The 17,691-nt window shown below is 42.6% G+C and overlaps 1 protein-coding gene and 1 non-coding gene across 3 annotated transcripts in view; both read left to right on the top strand.

Moving 5' to 3' along the window:
• The first annotated feature begins 3,098 nt into the window (after positions 1-3,098).
• Positions 3,099-17,691, top strand: part of SEC23B (SEC23 homolog B, COPII coat complex component) — a 53,220-nt gene continuing 38,627 nt past the window's right edge. The window contains exons 1-9 of one of the 2 annotated variants that reach the window (XM_066387050.1): positions 3,099-3,470; positions 5,540-5,763; positions 8,396-8,453; positions 11,773-11,859; positions 13,027-13,263; positions 13,371-13,456; positions 14,277-14,421; positions 14,821-14,979; positions 15,318-15,433. In XM_066387050.1, coding sequence (XP_066243147.1) covers positions 5,543-5,763; positions 8,396-8,453; positions 11,773-11,859; positions 13,027-13,263; positions 13,371-13,456; positions 14,277-14,421; positions 14,821-14,979; positions 15,318-15,433 — 1,109 coding nt within the window. In that variant the 5' untranslated portion in view covers positions 3,099-3,470; positions 5,540-5,542. Of the gene's footprint in view, positions 3,471-5,528; positions 5,764-8,395; positions 8,454-11,772; positions 11,860-13,026; positions 13,264-13,370; positions 13,457-14,276; positions 14,422-14,820; positions 14,980-15,317; positions 15,434-17,691 lie in introns of both variants that reach the window. The other variant, XM_066387049.1, reaches the window with a different exon arrangement.
• On the top strand, positions 4,104-4,268 carry LOC136407174 (U1 spliceosomal RNA). The gene has a single exon (XR_010751784.1). It is a non-coding gene; the product is annotated as a U1 spliceosomal RNA (small nuclear RNA).

The following is a 17,691-nucleotide window of genomic DNA, read 5'->3' as shown; positions in this document are numbered from 1 at the left end:
GAAAAGCAAGACATCCTTTTCCCAAGAATATCAAAGACCTGTATTTACAAAATTATAAGACACTGAAGAAATTGAAAAAGATTAAAAAAAAATGGAAAATCCTATACCATGTTCATGGATAGGAAGAGTTAACATCATTAAAATATCCATATTACCCAAAGATATCTATAGATTCAATTTAAGATAGTAATGGTGTGTTTTACAAAACTAGAAAAAATATTCCAAAAATGTATACAGAACCACAAAACACCCTAAGTAGCCACAGCAATCTTGAGAAAGAACAAAATTGGAGAAATCACACTACCTGATATCAAACTATACTACAAGGTCATAGTAACCAAAAGAGCAAGGTACTGGCATAAAAAAAGATAAATAGAACAGAATAGAGAGCCCAAAAGTCAACCATGCTTATATGGTCAATTAATATTTTACAAAGGAGGAAAAATCATACAATGGGGTAAAGATAGTCTATTTAATAATTGGTTTTGGGAAAACTGAGCAGATATGTGCAATATAAAAAAAAATGAAAATAAACCACCTCATTACACCACACACAAGAATAAACTGAAAATGAATTAAAGACTTAAATATTAGACATGAAACCATAAAAATTTTAGAAGAAAACACAGGCAGCAATATCTTGAACATTTCTCATAGCAATACTTATTCAGATATATCTCCTCAGGCAAGGGAAACAGAAGAAAAAATAAGCAAATGGGACTATGTCATATTTTAAAAACTTGTAAAGCAAAGGAAACCATCAACAAAATGAAAAGAAAACATTCATTCATACATCTGATAAGGGATTAATATCCAAAATTTATGAAGAACTTATAAAACTCAACACCATAAAAAAATAAACAATCCAATTAAAAAATGGGCAAAAGGCCTGACTAGGCAGTGGTACAGTGGATAGAATGTCAGCCTGGGATGCTGAGAACCCAGGTTTGAAACCCTGAGGTTGCCAAAGTGAGCACAGGCTCATCCAGCTTGAGCACGCAATCATAGACATGACCCCATGGTCGCTGGCTTGAGCCCAAGGTCGCTGGTTTGAGCAAGGGGTCACTGGCTCAGCTAGAGCCCCCTGGTTAAGGCACATATGAGAAAGCAATTAATGAACAACTAAGGTGTTGCAACTATGAGTTGATGCTTTTCATCTCTCCCTTCCTGTCTGTCCCTCTCTCTGCCCCCCCACCCCCGTCCCTCTCTTGCCCCTGTGCTCTAAAAAAAAAAAAAAAGAAAAATGGGTAAAGGACCAGAATAGATACTTTTCTAAAGAGGACATCCAGATAGCCAGTAGACACATGAAAAGATGCTCAATGTCACTAATCATCAGGAAAATGCAAATTTAAACTAGAATGAGGCCTTGACTGGTTAGCTCAGTTGGTTAGAGCGTCATCCCAAAATGACAAGGTTGTGGGTTTGATCCCTGTCGGTATACACACGAGAAACCAATGAATGCACAACTAAGTGGAACAACAAATGAATGCGTCCCTTCCCCCCTCTCCCTTCCTGTCTCTGTATCTCTGAAAATAATAATAAAATATAATTTAAAAAGCTCTGGCCAGATAGCTCAGTTGGTTGGAGCATCATCTGGAAGCACTAAGGCTGCCAGTTTGATCCTGGGTCAGGACACATATAGGAACAGCTCAAAGTTTCTGTCTCTCTGTCTCTCTCTCCTTGTCTTTCTCTAAAAGAACAAACAAAGTAAATAAATAAAACCACAATCAGATATCACTTCTCACCTGTCAGAATGGTTATCATTAATAAATCAACAAACAAATGCTGGTGAGGGTATAACCCTCATGCACTGTTGGTGGGAATGCAGACTGGTGCAGCCACTCCGTAAAGTATGGCATTATCTAAAAAAATGAAAAATGGAACTGCTTTTTGACCCAGCAATTCCACTTCTCAGAATACAGCCTAAGAATCCTGAAACACTAATTCAAAAGAATATATGCACACCTTTGATCATTGCAGAGTTATTTACAATAGCCATTATCTGGAAACAGCCCATGTGCCCATCAGTGAAAGAGTGGATAAAACAGCTGTGGTGCATACACAATGCAATACTACAGTTGCCATAAAAAAGAAAGAAATCTTACCTTTTGCAACAGCATGGATGGACCTGGGATCATTACGCTAAGTGAAATAAGGCAGTCAGAATAAGACAAATATCATACGATGTCACTCATATGTGGAATCTAATGAACAAAATAAACTAACAAGCAAGATAGAAACAGACTCATAGAAAGCAAGCTGACAACTGTGGGGGTTGGTGGTAGGGATGAGGAATAGTAGGGGGATAAACGATGATGGACAAAGACTTGACTTGGGGGGGTTGAACACACAGTACACTGTACAGATGTGTTATTGTTAATCAGTGTTACCCCAATAACATTGAGGGGAAAAACAAAAATAATTTCCTAAATTTATACAAATATAATGGTCAGATGACCTAACATTACTCTTACATGCTTTAGGAACATGGAAAATATAAATTTCTTTAATTATTCTCACAAGCTTTTTATATGAACAGTAATTGTGTCATAGTGCTTCGACTTACATGAATTTCTATAATCTGTAATTTAAAACTGTACTAACACTAAATTGAACTAAATTATAATTCTTGGGTGCCTCGATATATTCTAAACATAATTTTAAGTTTATATAGCTTTGCTTATTTTTACATGCTACAGACAGACGATGTCTCCGGGTCACGTTAATAAACCTAACCTCATTTTTTGCCACTTAAGAGGCTGTAGAAGTTGCGCTCTACAAGTTGTGAGGTAGTTTTAGTCTTCTAAAGTGCTTAACAGTTGTTAATTAGTCACCACCTCAACCGAGGACAGGGAGCGACAAGCAGGAGATATGCGCTAGTGCGAGTCTCAGCAGGAAGCGAAAGACATCGGAGCAAGTAAGGGGAGAAAAACATCCTAAACGGCCACCGGCCCCTCAAAGACGCGTGCGCGCAAGCGTTCACGCTCACCGCCCCACGCTCCCTCCGCCCCGCCCCTTCCTAGCGCTGACGCCTGTTTCCGGCCAGCTTCAATGTCCTCCGCGCAGTGCAGCGCCTTCTTCCGGGTTCTACGTCATCATTCTCGCTTCCCGGTAACTGGGGCAACGAGATGAACGCTCTACTGAGGTGAGGGCACTCCTGAGGCGTGCTAGCTGTACCTAAAAAACATCTGGCAGGCGCCGGGATTTAGCAAAGTGGAAACGTCTATAGGTGAAAGTAGAGAAAGGTATGTTCTGAGGAACTGCGGTTTTGCGGCGCTAGGCACGGCTTTCATGCCTTTTTCCAAGATGGCGGCGAGGCTTCCCTGACGTCTTGCTTCCGCTCGGCCGCGGGGAGTGACGCACAGGAACGCTGGCCAATCGATTGAGCGCTGAGCTGGACTTGCCTTTGGGAGCTTGCGCCGGCTCCTGTAGGTGTGAGCGGCTGCGGCCAGGTGGACGGCCCCGTCCAGGTGAGTGGGAAACAGAGGAGGGGTTGGAGGTCCGAGCGCAGGGGCATGAGTCTGTAGACGACGAATGGTTTGCTCCTGGGTGCGACTTTTGCCAGGAGGCAAAGGAACCGAAGCCGTCGGTGATCCAGGGGTCTTCTGGGCGAGACCCTTTCCCCGCTAGGCCTAGCGGCCGGCTGGCTTCTGACTCGGGACCCCTTAGAATGGCGGGGTGTGGAAGGACCCAAACCCTTTCATTCCACTGAGGAACTCGAGTTTCAGGTGAAATGACTTCTGCTTCGTGATGGAGCTGAAGCTAGAATTCTTTCCTTAAGGATTTAACCTTTGGCTAAACTTGGCTCCTGTGTCCTGAAAAGCTGTGCCTTGGTGGGATGAGAGTGGTTCCGTTTACTTTTAGCGGGCACTCCCATAGGATCTTTCCAGTCCTTTCATTTATCCATTCATTTAGCTATTCGTCTCTTCAGATACCCTTCGCCTTTGAGACTTGGGTGAACAGTAGACCCATCTCCCTAGAAAACTGCACGTTTCGCTCATGCACGTAATTTCGCGTAAGTTTCAGAGGATTATTTGAGCCTTTGAAGTCCCGCTGGGTTATGTGCCAGGGCAAAGAGTGCATGCTATAGAAGAAGGCGAGAGATACTTACCTGGCCGGGGAGATACCATGATCACGACGGTGGTTTTTCCCAGGGCGAGGCTTATCCATTGCACTCCGGATATGCTGACCCTTGCGATTTCCCCAAATGTGGGAAACTCGACTGCATAATTTGTGGTAGTGGGGGACTGCGTTCGCGCTCTCCCTAAATAAATAAAAGAAGGCGGCGAGAGGGGAAGGGACAGTGGGAAAAGTGAGAGCAGGTGTTAATGTCAGATGCTTGAGGACATTGGATGGAGCCAGTACCTTTTAATAGTTAGTGCTCTGTCTTGAGAGGGGAAGCACTCATTTGATGAAGCCTGCTGAGTACTTGCTGAGAACTGTGATGTTAGAATTTTCATCCCAGTGCCATCCAGGAAGCTGTGCAAGTGCCTGCTGTGTACACAGTGCTTCGGGTTCAGATGGAGCAAACATTTGGAATTTTTGTGGGCTGGGTTGTGTCCAGTGCAGTAATTCATTCATTTGCTTTTCTAGCTATACGATATTATTACCTTAGTTCAAATTATTTACAGTATGGCTCTTTTCATAGAATGGAGAATAGTTAGTCCGCACAGTCCGCACTGTATGAAATGAGCACTAGAGGCCAATAATGTCGTAGATTCTTTCATTCACTTTTTTCCTCTATTTTTCTTGAAGTGCTTGTTCTTTTGAGCCCAAACAGCTGAAGTATGCATTAGCCTAGATTTTAGAGTGTGAACAGGATGTATAAAACATTCAATGGAGTTGACATTATTGGGGTTTGTAAAGGTTTGTCTGAATGACTTGACTTTTCTTAAAATGAAACCTTTCAAGGCACAGGCATAGCACCCATTGTGAGGCACTCACGTAGCATGATTGTAAACGTTTCTGTGTAATTTTGTGGATCCCAAGTAGAAATTCAGTCAGAACTGGTGGCTGTTCCCATTATGAATTGGATTCACACATCAGTATCCTGTCCTGTTCTCCACAGGTGACAAAGGGAGGAGGGAAAAGAGCACAAAACCAATATCACTTGGAGTGTGAAATTTAGGAGTGTTTACTTTAGTGGAAGAAAGGGATCAGGGAGGAGGGTAGCTGGATGCTGAAACAGGGTTTGAGACCAATCTTTGGGCAAGGAGCTGAAATCAGCTAGGCCGAGATGATGGAATGATATATATAGGAAGTTGAAATGAAGCTTAGAGATGATCAAGTCTTGCAAGTCCCTTTTATTTCTTTAAGTTTTACAGAGGAGGGTTGAGAAAAGGACAGCAGTCAAAGAACACTGAAGTTAAACAGCTCTGGGGGTAAGTGGGAAGGGAGATGTCATTTTACAGTTACAGGTTCTTACAGAATAAGTGTTAAGAATCATTCCAGACTAAGTGTTAGGGGACCCTTTTTTTTAATCTTGAAGTTTAGTTGTATTTCACATACAATTAAAATTTTAACTTCAGTTTCTTTTTAGACTATGGCAACATATCTGGAGTTCATTCAGCAGAATGAAGAACGGGATGGTGTGCGTTTTAGTTGGAATGTGTGGCCTTCCAGCCGTCTCGAGGCTACAAGAATGGTTGTTCCTCTGGCTTGTCTCCTTACACCTTTGAAAGAACGTCTAGACCTGCCCCCTGTACAGTATGAACCTGTGCTCTGCAGTAGGCCGACTTGCAAAGCCATTCTCAATCCACTTTGGTATGGATTCTTTTAAAACCTAGTAAATGATGAATACAATAAATTATAACATTTCTGTGATTCTCATATAAGTGATTGAATTTGGACAAGTTGTCAGATATGAGATTATTAGATGGTGAGATTCTTAGTTGATGAAAGCTTTTAGAAATCTCTGACATAATACTTCAGATAAAATTAGAATGTCTGGAAATGAGGTAAAAATAGAGGAAAAGAATTTGAAACTCAATTATTTTTTGGCTCATTTTCAGTTTGTATTTGGGTTAGCTGTATATATTTATTGGTGCCTTTTAAGCATTTAAAAAAAATCCAAGCCCCTGGCCGGTTTGCTCAGTGGTAGAGCATCCACCTGGCGTGTGGATGTCCTGGGTTCAATTCCTGGCCAGGGCACATAGGAGAAGCAACATCTGCTTCTCCACCCCTCCCCCTCTCCCTTCTATCTCTCTCTTCTCCTCCCCTCTTATAGCCATGGCTCTGGAGCTAGTTGGTCCCAGGCACTGAGGATAGCTTTGTGGCCTTCGCGTTAGGCACTAAAAAATTACTCCAGTTGCAATGGAGCAAAGGCCACAGATGGGCAGAGCATCCCCCTCTATTAGGCTTGATGGGTGGATCCTGGTGGGGGCATATGCGGGAGTCTGTCTCTGCCTCCCCTCCTCTCATCAAATGAAAAAAAAAAAAAAAGAAATCCAAAAGCTTTTGGCAGTTTTTTCATACATATCTGGTATAATGGTGCTCTAATAGAAGAAAGTTTTAACTCTGAATGATTTTATTGTGATTTTTTTTTCTTCTTTTCCAAGTGAGAGAGGAAGGGAGATAGACTCCCTGCATGTGCCCCAACCAGGATCCACCCGGCAACCCCTGTCTGGGGCTGATGCTCTGCCCTTCTGGGGCCACACTCACAACTGAGCTATTTTTAGCACCTGAGGTAGAAGCTCCACAGAGCCATCCTCAGTGACTAGGGCAGATGCTCTGGAGCCAGTTGAGCCATGGCTGTGGGAGGGAGAGAGAGAGAGAGAAGAGGGGGAAGGGTGGAGAAGCAGATGATTACTTCTCCTATGCCTTGACTAGGAATCAAACCTGGGGCATCAAAATGCTGGGCTGGTGTTCTGCCGCTGAGTCAACCAGCTAGGGCCTGATTTTATTGTTAAGTGTAATTTTTTTGCTCCTGAGATAGTGACCTATGATATTTCTCTTAAATATAGACACTATTTGAAAGAATTTTTAAATAGATAAAGAGTGTCATAGATACTCTTTAAAAGATGAAATTTTTACATGAGGGAACATTTTTTACTTCATTACCTTGCTTTAACTTAATGTGCCCATGTTTAGGATGTTGCTCCCTTTTTTAAAAAAATGATAGCCACTGATTGTTAATTTTCTAAATGTAGAAAGGGGGGAAAAGCAACTAAAGTACCTTGAACCAATTCTAGTAAGTGTACCAACTCAAGCATGCCTGCTCAACTTTTCTTCAAGTGACTTCAGTGTGGTTCAAGTCTGGGAAATTTTTCCTTGTGTGCAATATACTTTTTAGTATTGAAATTCAGTAGTTTCACATATCTGAATAATAAAGATGTTAGAAGTATTACATATACTATGTTGATATAACAAGGCAATAGAAAATAACAAATACTATGTTGATATAACAAGGCAATAGAAAATAGCATAATTTATACAAAGCATGTAATTCTAGGTGACTCTTCTTTCCTTCCCTCTCTCTCCCTCTGTTCCTCTCTCTCCCTCCCTTCTTCCCTCTCCTTCCCTTCTTCCCTCTCCTTCCCTTACTTTCCCTCTCCCTCCAGCACCCGCACCATTTCCCTACCTTATTCCCCAAGATGTGTTTTCCTTGCCTCTCTTTTTCTCCTAAGCTCAAGGACCCTGAAACTATGCAGCTCAGTTGCCTCAATTCTTCTATCTCTGACTTTCTTTTTGTTTTGTTTTTTATAAGATTCTATTTTATTAATTTTAAAGAGAGCAGAGAGAGAGAAAGGCAGAGGTAGGAGGAGTGGGAAGCATCAACTCCTAGTTGATTCCTATGTGCCTTGACCAGGCAAGGCCAGGGTTTTGAACCTGTGACCTCAGCATTCCCGGGTGAGGCTTTATCTACCATGTCACCAGAGGTCAGGGATATTTATGACTTTATAAATAAACTTTAGCTTGTATTTGGGAAACAAATCTATCTACCTCCCTCCCTCCCTCCCTCCCTCCCTCCTTCCCTCCCTTTATTGATTTTAGAGAGGTAGGGAGAGAGAGAGAAGAGAGACATAAATTTGCCTTTCTACCCATCCATGCACTCATGGGTTGATTCCTGTATGTGCCCCAACTGGGGATTGAACCTACAACCTTGGCATATCAGGATGACACTAATCAACTGAGCTACCGGGTCAGGGCTGGAAAATTTTTTTTTTAATATTATCTAGGAAGTTGGAGAAGAGAAAGAAGGATTTACTAATTCCTCATTACCACTGTTTGAAGGAAGCTTTTATTGTACTTAGCAGCCAGAATTCTGACTGCAGTGAACGTTTTGCAGACCTTTATCCATACACTTCTATGTCTTAATAAACTTGAAGTTTATGTTTGAATGCTTTATACCTTAAAAATGAAAGTGCTAAAGTTGTAATATTTATTTTTTTCACAGTCAGGTTGATTATCGGGCAAAACTTTGGGCCTGTAATTTCTGTTTCCAAAGAAATCAGGTATGTGAATTATTTTTAAAAGTATTTTTTTTATGTTTTAGTTGCACTACTCTGGAAAAAAATTAAGTGAGGTTGAATTTGTGCCATGGCAGGCAGCAATTTCTGCTGAACTCAAGGTGATATAGCTCTAGTTAAGCATGATATTAAATGTTAAATGTTTGTGATTTTTCCAGTGAATGGTGACTCAGTTTTATTATATGGAACCCAGTTATTTGCTGTCGATGGGACATAGAATTCCGTTTTGTTGTAAGTTCTGTGTTAGCAGTGAATATATTACCATTAAGAAAAACAATATGTTGTTTCTATTTCATTTGACTTCAGTTTATTTTTAATTGGATAGTGTATGTTACTGAATTTCCATTTTCTGATCTTTCTAACTTTTAGGGCCCAAGTATCAGTGTTGAACTTCTTTTGGCTTAGAAAGTTTTAAACTGCTAAACTAGAAGGAGCTCACAAATGGCAAAAGAGACTTCTCTTTAAAGTGAATGTGACCATGATGGAAATGGTCTAAAACTGGATTGTGTTGATCATTGCACAACTCTGCATATTTATTAAAAGTCACTAAATTGTACATTTAAAGAGGGTGGATTTTTTGGTCCATAAACTGTACCTCAGTAAAAACTTTCAGAAAATAATTGTGCCCAACATAATGTACAGTGTTCTAGCATATCATAAGATTTTAATAACGTGTATTTACTTATTCATATATTTGATCATAATTATAATTAACAGTGTCATTGTCAGTTACATCAACAAGTTCAGTGATGTAAAGAATGTACAATTGATGACTAATTATAGGCTTGAAAACTTCATGATTTATCTCTATGAGAGATTCAGAAGTATATACAAATCTTAAAAAACATTTCTGCCTCATACAAATTGATGTCTGTGTTTAATATAATTTATTGTGAAAATTTTAGTGTATCAAAAGACAGTTACCACAGAGTAAAAAGGAGACCCCCCAGGATGGGTGAAAATACTTACAAATCATAATATCTGTTATATCTGATAAGGGATTACTACACAGAATATAGAGAAGACTCCTAACACTCAATAATGAAAAACCACCAACCCAATTCAAAAGTGAGTAAAGAACTTGAATAGATATTTCTCCAAAGAAGATATATAATGACCAATGAGCACATGAAGAGATGCTCAATATCACTAATTATTGGTGGTATTTACCAAACGATCCAGCATTTCCACTTCTGAATATATTTCCAAAAGAATCAAACGCAAGGTCTTGAAGAGATACTGTACACCCATATTCATAGCAGCATTATTCACAATAGCTAAAACGTAGAAGCAACCCAAGTATCCACTGACAGATGAATGGATGAATAAAAAAATGTGGTATAATGTATATAATGGAATATTCAGCTTTAAAATGGAAATTCTGATATGTGCTACAACTTGAATGAACCACAAGGACATTATGCTAAATGAAATAAACTAGTTTCAACAAGAAGACATACTGTATGATCCCACTTTGATGAGGTACTTGGAGTAGTCAGATTCATAGAGTCAGAAGTAGAACTGTGGTTGCCAGGGTCAGAGGGGTGGGAGAATGGGGAGTTACTGTTTAAAGAGATTCCAAGTCTCGGTTTTTCCAGATGAAAGGAGTTCTGGAGATGGAGGATGAAGAGTGTTGCACATTATGAATGAATGTACTTAAGACCACTGAACTATAAACTGAGAAAAAGATTACGATGGTGAAATTGATATGTATTTTACTACAGTAAAAAATTTGGCGAAAAATTCAACCTGTAAGCTATGAATTTACAATGTTTGCAGGGAGTTTTAAAAACAAAATGCATATGACATGTTAAGCACAAAAAGCGAGTCGCAAACTTGTATACATAGGACAACCTCAGCTGTGTGTAAGTATAAACAGTGGAAGGAAAAATGCCAAGATGTTGACAGTGACTCCCTCAAGGCGATAGGATTGTGAGGGTTTTTTTCTTTCTGTTTTCTTATATCTTCCTGTACTTGGCGTATTTTCTGCAGTGAACATGTATTACTTTCAGGACAGCTGAAATAATAAACCCAGATAAAAGCTGTAGTCTTCCACAAAGACTGTTGGTGAGATAGCTAAATTCTCTGCCCTATTTTATAGGATAGTGCTTAAGAACTAGTTTTTTTTTATAAATAAATTTTTATTAATTTTAATGAGGTGACATCAATAAATCAGGGTACATATATTCAAAGAAAACATGTCCAGGTTATCTTGTCTTTCAATTATGTTGCATACCCATCACCCAAAGTCAGATTGTCCTCCATCACCTTCTATCTGGTTTTCTTTGTGCCCCTCCCCCTAAGAACTAGTGAAGTTGGAAACAGGAAGGCAATCAGACAGACTCCCGCATGCCCCCGACCAGGATCCACCCAGCATGCCCACCGGGGGAGATGCTCTGCCCATCTGGGGCTTTGCTCTGTTGCAACCAGAGGCAGAGGCCATAGAGCCATCCTTAGCGCCCGGGCCAACTTTGCTCCAATGGAGCCTTGGCTGCGGGATGGGAAGAGAGTGACAGAAAGGAAGGAGAGGGGGAGGGGTGGAGAAGCAGATGGATGCTTCTCCTGTGTGCCCTGGCTGGGAATTGAACCCTGGACTCCTGCACACCAGGCCGACGCTCTACCACTGAGCCAACTGCCAGGGCTAGAACAATATATATATATATTTTTTTGTATTTTTCTGAAGCTGGAAATGGGGAGAGACAGTCAGACAGACTCCCGCATGCGCCAGACCGGATCCACCCGGCACGCCCACCAGGGGCAACACTCTGCCCACCAGGGGGCGATGCTCTGCCCTTCCGGGGCATCGCTCTGCCGCGACCAGAGCCACTCTAGCACCTGGGGCAGAGGCCAAGGAGCCATCCCCAGCGCCCGGGCCATCTTTGCTCCAATGGAGCCTTGGCTGCGGGAGGGGAAGAGAAAGACAGAGAGGAAGGAGTGGGGTGTGGAGAAGCAAATGGGCGCCTCTCCTGTGTGCCCTGGCCGGGAATCGAACCCAGGTCCCCCGCACGCCAGGCCGACGCTCTACCACTGAGCCAACCAGCCAGGGCCTAGAACTAGTTTTTAATAGTGCATTTTATTTAGAAGTTACAGTGTAACCTAAAACTGCATTAAAAGTTACAGCACGATGTAAATATAAATCATAGTTAATAAATTTTAAACTCTGATATTTGTATTTTAGTGACACATATTTTGTGTTTTCAGAATTAATATATTTTAATTAATGGTATTTATAAATAAAAAATGAAAGGTATAATGTACAAATTTTTCAACCCTAATAAAAGTGGCTCTGTATTTTTCTCTTCAGTTTCCTCCAGCATACGCAGGCATATCTGAGGTCAATCAGCCTGCTGAATTGATGGCCCAATTTTCTACCATTGAGTATGTGATACAGGTAATTATTTGTCGCATAGTTAACCAGTGTTCAGTATTTAGATTCTCTTGAAATGCTTTGTCTTCTGTGTCTCTCTGTGGGAAGTTAAAGCTGTGAGGGCAGCAAGATCTTAAACATTACGTTGTGATGCGTGTGTGCTTTGTGGCATTGTGAGGTCGTGGGAGAAGGCTATAGAAGAAGCACTCAATAAATTCAAACCCTGACCTTCACAGCCTTCTCCGTTTCAGCTGGGGTACTTCATCTTCTAGTTGTTCAGCTTAGGAACCTTAGATTCGACCTTGACTTCTCTTTCTCATTCCATATCAGATCCGTTTGGAAATCCCACTAGCTCTGTATTCAGAATGTATCCAAAATCCATGCACTTTTTCTTCCCACCGCTCCTACCCTGGGCCAGCCACCACCTCCTACTTGAATTGCTGGGGCAGTCTCTTAACTCTCCTTCCCAGCTTTACCCTTGCCCACGTAGGTTTTATTCTTAACCCAGCAGCGGAGGAACTCTAAAAACATATTATTCTGTGTTCAGAAACCTCCACTGGTGAAAATGCCTCCTTTTTCTTCCAGAATTACAGTTTCCAAAGCCCTTTGTGAGCCAGCTCTGTGTTACCTCATTCAGCCAGATGGGCCTCCGTGACTTGGCTCACTCATGCCAGGAACAAGTGTGCCAGCAATGCTCCTGCCTGGGGGCCTTACTCTCGCTTTTCCTCAGGCACTCTGTCCCTGTGTCTGTGTTGCTCTTTTCCTCTCCTGGAAATTACTCAGATACTACCTTTTTAAGGAGGCTGCCCTGACCTACCATTTACCGTAATACTGGAACCTGCCCCCTTCCCCCACTCCTGGCATGTACAATGCCCCTTCCTTCTCCATTCCAGGAAGTTTGCTCCTTGAGGCTGGCTGGGATCTTTGTTCTTTTGATTCACTGATGTATCTCTTGACCTGGAACAGGTCTGGCACTTAGAAGACTTTCAAAAATGTGCAATAAATTGCTAGATTCAAATAGCTTCTTTTAGTTTGTTTTAACAGAACCTGTCATTTAATGATGTTTGTTTAGATGTTCTTAGCCCAAACAGTAAATGTGAGTGAAGACCTTATTTACATACCTTATTTGCCTTTAAAAGAGCTGGATATGTCTACTTGTATATTGATTATGCTGTTTTTCTGTACATAAAGCGAGGTCCACAGTCCCCTCTAATCTTCCTCTATGTGGTCGACACGTGCCTAGAAGAAGAAGACCTTCAAGCACTTAAAGAATCTCTGCAGATGTCCCTGAGTCTCCTTCCTCCAGATGCTCTGGTGGGTTTGATCACATTTGGGAGGATGGTGCAGGTTCACGAGCTCAGCTGTGAGGGAATCTCCAAAAGCTATGTCTTCAGAGGGACCAAGGATTTAACTGCAAAGCAAATACAGGTGTGTGCCTTAACTTCTACACAAGCTAGAGCAAAGGTATTTCTTAAAAATTAATTAGTCCTTCACTGTCAGTGAGCTGGACAATGAGTCATTTGGTTCTTTTTCAGGACATGCTGGGCCTGACCAAGCCCGCCATGCCCATGCAGCAAGCACGGCCCGCCCAGTCGCAGGAGCACCCTTTTGTTTCGAGCAGGTGAGGCGCCCACACCGAGTGCTGCACGGCCAGTGCTCGACATGCAGAGCAGTCCGCTCGAGTGAGGGGAGAAAAATGTTTATTTTTAGAGAAAAAATAAATGACTAAGCCTAACCAGTATTTAATGTTTGGTAATGCAGTTAATGCTTCACTGTCTGTGTATCACATGTAGCTGAATTATATCTGCTTACATGTGTGGCAGCTTTGTTCAGAATGCTTTTCCTGTTAGTGTTGTGTCAGCACAAAGGTTCTGATACCATTGCGTTCAGTAATGGCCCTCCTCTTAAACATGGCTGTTGTCCTTTTACTTCTTAAGTGAAACTGGGACAACTGAAAAGGTGTGTGTTGGGTGTCCTCCAACAGAAACCAGGTACTTCCTTCCCTCGGCCCCTGGTGTGTGTGGAGCTGCCGGGCTCGGTTAACACTCAGCAAACACGATAAAAGGCACTGCCTAGGGAGACAGCCTGGTACGCTGCTAAGGAACCATGTTTCTCTCTTACTCCTGAGGCTCAAGAGAGAGAAATACAAACAGTCTTTAGATGATGAAGACTGTCTGTGTAATGAACCTTGTGATTTACTCTTATTTAAATGGATTTTTTCCATGCTACTTATATAAATTGCTATATATTAGGCTTTAAAATGTATCTTTGAATAAAATTGCTTTGAGTTGTTTTGTGTTTGTACGTAGATATAACTTGGAAGAAAAAATTGCACATTTTTCTACTCTGAATAATTATTTTGAAGAAATATAGTACTTTAGGACTGAAGTTGAGTTATTTTTTTTAAACCAGGATTGACATGTCTGTTCAAAATCATTCAGGTTTCTGCAGCCTGTTCACAAGATCGACATGAACCTCACTGACCTCCTTGGGGAGCTGCAGAGGGACCCGTGGCCTGTGACTCAGGGGAAGAGACCTTTGCGCTCCACTGGTGTTGCTTTGTCCATTGCCGTTGGCTTGTTGGAGGTAACTGAGAACTCCCGGGACCCCTCAACCACGCATGCTTGCTCTCAGCTGTTGTATTTATTGGCCTTCTTTGAAAATCAGTTGCAACCTAAGTCAACTGAGTGTTAATTTATCAGAAAGTGCTTCAGTCATTATTATGTACTTTGGAGAAGCCCTTGATGTTTTAAAAGGACCAGTGTTCGTGAGAGCAGTCAGGGCAATGGGAGGTGCTCACAATAAAGTGTACAGAACCTGCAGTTGGAGAGAGAAGGCTGCTTCTCTGCATTGTCCTCTGGTTATTCTGCAGCGTCAGCATTCAGTACAGCTGAGAACTTGTCTTTGTAGTGTTGTTTTAGGGAGATAGCAACAAACTTGGGGTATGGTTGTCTGCTTCTAAAAGGCTACCATTTACTGTTTTAGGGCACTTTTCCGAACACGGGAGCCAGGATGATGTTGTTTACTGGAGGTCCCCCCACCCAAGGGCCTGGCATGGTGGTTGGAGATGAATTAAAGGTTCCTATTCGTTCCTGGCATGATATTGAAAAAGATAATGCACGTTTCATGAAGAAAGCAACCAAGGTAGGTGCCCTGGCTACAGGCTACAGTGGGATGTGGTAAGTGGTGCTGGGCCTGGCTGCTCTGAGTGACGGCCCTCTGCCGGTGGTCAGCGCGTGCTCTCGCTGAAGTGGCCTAGCAGATCTTGCTGCTGTTAAATTCCCTCCCTGACTTGAGAACTTAGAGTGGGTGGCCTGAAAGCTGCCAAAGTGTTTTAAGATTGAAAATTCTAGTTTTACTATTTGGATGTGTTTAAAAACTACCTGCATATTCCTACATTTGATTACATCCCTTTGGTATTAGTAGGGTATACCTGGTGAATAACATCACTGCTTCATATAGGTGCTTGCTTGTCTTCCCAGCACTATGAAATGCTTGCGAACCGCGCTGCGACAAACGGTCACTGCATTGACATTTATGCCTGTGCCCTTGATCAGACCGGACTCTTGGAGATGAAATGCTGTGCAAACCTTACTGGGTATGTTGACAACAAACACCTGGGAAATGTGAGAGGGCTTGCTTCAGGGAAGGGAAATGTGTGACGGAACACTAGGAGAGGGCAGGCTGGCTTGGGTGAGTGTGCAGATAACTGCACAGTGCCTCCGGGGCTGGGAAGGTGTGTGGGCCTCTTGGTGGAGGGAGCCATGGTGAACAGAAGGTCTTGAGCATAACTTTATTTCTTCCTCCGAGTCGTTACAGATACCAGAGCAGAAAGAAAGAGGCATGGAGTATGTGGCCTTCAGCAAGGCACTTCCTTGTGAGAAGGGGGAAAATTGGGTCTGAAGATCAGAGCAAGTAGGAGACCCTTCTCCTGGCTTAGTGGCCTTTCCTCATGACAAATACCTAGCACACGCTAAGCCCAGAGAGTGCTGCAGGTGTGCTGACATAGAGCCCACGTCCATATCCTACACCCAGATCCCAGGATAGAGCCCTGATTCTCAGAGTGCAGTGGTGTCTGCCCAGCAGCCTGCAGGGCTCCTGGAGACTGATGAGAAATGTTTATCCTTGGGCCTTATCGCAGGCCTGAATCAGGAACTGTGGAGCTGCAACACAGCAGCCGGTTTAACCAGCTCTCCAGGGAATTCTGGTGCATGTGAAGGTGGGAGAACCACCAGTGTGCGGCACTGGTCTGAAGCTAGCACGTCAGTCACCTGGAGAACTTGAAAATCTTCTCTCGCTTTGGGTCTTGTTCCTGGAGATTTTCTGATTTGATTAGTGTGTGTGTGGGTGGGGGGGGTAGCCTCCTGGGCATCAGCTTTTTTTTTTTTTTTTTTTTTAATGTGTATTTAGAAAGTCACAGAGGTAGAGGAAGTGAGCTATAGAAGAAAATGGCATCAGAATTTTTTAAGGTTCCCCCAGTTGATTCTACTGAGGAGTAGAATTTGAGAGCCACTGGTGTGGACCCTTAGTATTCAAGTGTGGCTGAGCATAGGCCACATCAGCCCACCTGAGAGCTTGTTAGAAACAGCATCTTGAGCCTTACCCTAGACCTCCTGACTCAAAACCTGCATTTGAATAAGACCCCAGGTGATTTGTATGCACAGAACAGTTTTGAGAGGCACAGGTATAGAGCTGTGTATGGGCCTGTGATTCTGCATTTCCAACAAGCTCCCAGGTGATGCTGCTGGTCCTCCCTGAGTGAAGCGGGGAGGGAGGGAGATAGAACCCAGCTCACCTGAAGGTGTCTTGGAGAGCAGCAGAATTGTTAGGTGACATGAGCTGTGTCAGGCACATGTAATGAAGTGCCCTCTAAAAGCTCTTGACTTGGCACATCCACCTGAAAGCTTTAGTGTGTGTGTGACCATTCCTGAGTTTGTACACCAGAGTTTATGTGTATGTGTATTTCTTCTGTGGAGAGGATCCATCACTTCCATCAGAGTTTGAGTGAAGTCTTTGATTCCTGAATGACTTAGTGTTTAGGTCACATCACCCTTTGTACAAATAGAGTATCAAGGAAACGTGTTAGCAGTGGCATATCCTAAATTAAAATTTAGAGGTTTTAGTTGATAACTCACCTGAAACGACCCAACAGTTTAGGACGACTTCCAGCAAAGATAAAGTGATCCTAGATTGTGTTATAGGAGCTAATTGTCTTCAGAGAAGAGATTATAGTCTTGATTTCCTTGGTGCTTGTCACACCGTATCTCCATTATATCACCGTCCGTTCTGAGCATTGCAGTTCAGAAGGGGTGTGGAGATGAACTGGAGAAGTTGAGGGGAACAGTGAGAGTGATAGGGAACACCTGAGACTGTGCCATATGGAGAATGAGTGAAGGAGCTAGAAAAGATGCTGAGGCAGATGGGGTGGGAGAACTACACTGCTCACAAAAATTGGGGGATATTTTATTCATATGCATTTTGAAATATCCCCTAATTTTTGTGAGCAGCATATATTCAACACTTGCAGACCTGTTCTGTGGAGAAGGAATCAGATCTGTATATGTCCAAAGGGTAGAACTGGAACCAGTGGTGGACGCTGTTGGGAAACGGAATTTTGCTCAGCATAAAGGAAGACCTTTCTTGCAGTCAGCACTGTCTATGCATGGAATGGATTGCTTCTGGAGGGCTTATGTGCCCGAGGCTGGAGGTGTCTAATCTGGATGAGATCCTGGCGGGTGTTTTGGTAGAGGGCAGGTGTGAGTCAGTATTAGGTTTGTGTGTGTGAAAGAAAACCCCAGACAGATTTTTTTTCCCTCTCACTGGGGGTAGGCAGCAGGGCAGGTAGATTGATTTCAT

Source organism: Saccopteryx leptura, chromosome 5, assembly GCF_036850995.1.
Source record: "Saccopteryx leptura isolate mSacLep1 chromosome 5, mSacLep1_pri_phased_curated, whole genome shotgun sequence".
Classification (NCBI taxonomy): Eukaryota; Metazoa; Chordata; class Mammalia; order Chiroptera; family Emballonuridae; genus Saccopteryx; species Saccopteryx leptura.
This window is presented reverse-complemented; position numbering and strand designations above follow the sequence as displayed.